The sequence below is a fragment of the Eimeria mitis genome, genomic scaffold (assembly GCF_000499745.2).
Source record: "Eimeria mitis Houghton genomic scaffold, Emh_scaff2263, whole genome shotgun sequence".
In the NCBI taxonomy this organism is placed as follows: Eukaryota; Apicomplexa; class Conoidasida; order Eucoccidiorida; family Eimeriidae; genus Eimeria; species Eimeria mitis.
The window spans coordinates 1,726-1,982 of record NW_013570592.1 but is presented as its reverse complement, the minus strand read 5'-3'; the positions used below and the strand labels follow the sequence as shown (position 1 = coordinate 1,982).

Genomic DNA, 257 nt, shown 5'->3' with positions numbered 1-257 from the left:
ATATTCGCGGGCTGCAGCGCCTCTTTGATTATATCTGCAGGCGGCAGGGAACAGCAGCAGCAGCAGCAGCTGCTGCTGCTGCTGCTGGTGCTGCTGCTGCTGCTGCTGCAGGGGAACCAGTTCTCGCTCCTGTCGAGTACTTCAAGAAACGGCAGCAGCAGCAGCTCCAGCAGCAGCAGCAGCCGCAGCAGCAGCAGCAGCAGGAGCAACAGCAGCAGCAGCAGCAGCAGCGGTATCATCCTCGGGAGCCTCCGCCT

At 62.3% G+C, this 257-nt stretch overlaps 1 protein-coding gene across 1 annotated transcript in view; it reads left to right on the top strand.

Moving 5' to 3' along the window:
* Positions 1–257, top strand: part of EMH_0051230 (uncharacterized protein) — a gene marked incomplete at both ends in the record, with an annotated part of 8,588 nt that overhangs the window by 6,891 nt on the left and 1,440 nt on the right. Inside the window, one exon of the mRNA XM_013496728.1 lies at positions 18–257. Within this exon, the coding sequence (XP_013352182.1) occupies positions 18–257 (240 nt within the window). The remainder of the gene's footprint in view (positions 1–17) is intronic.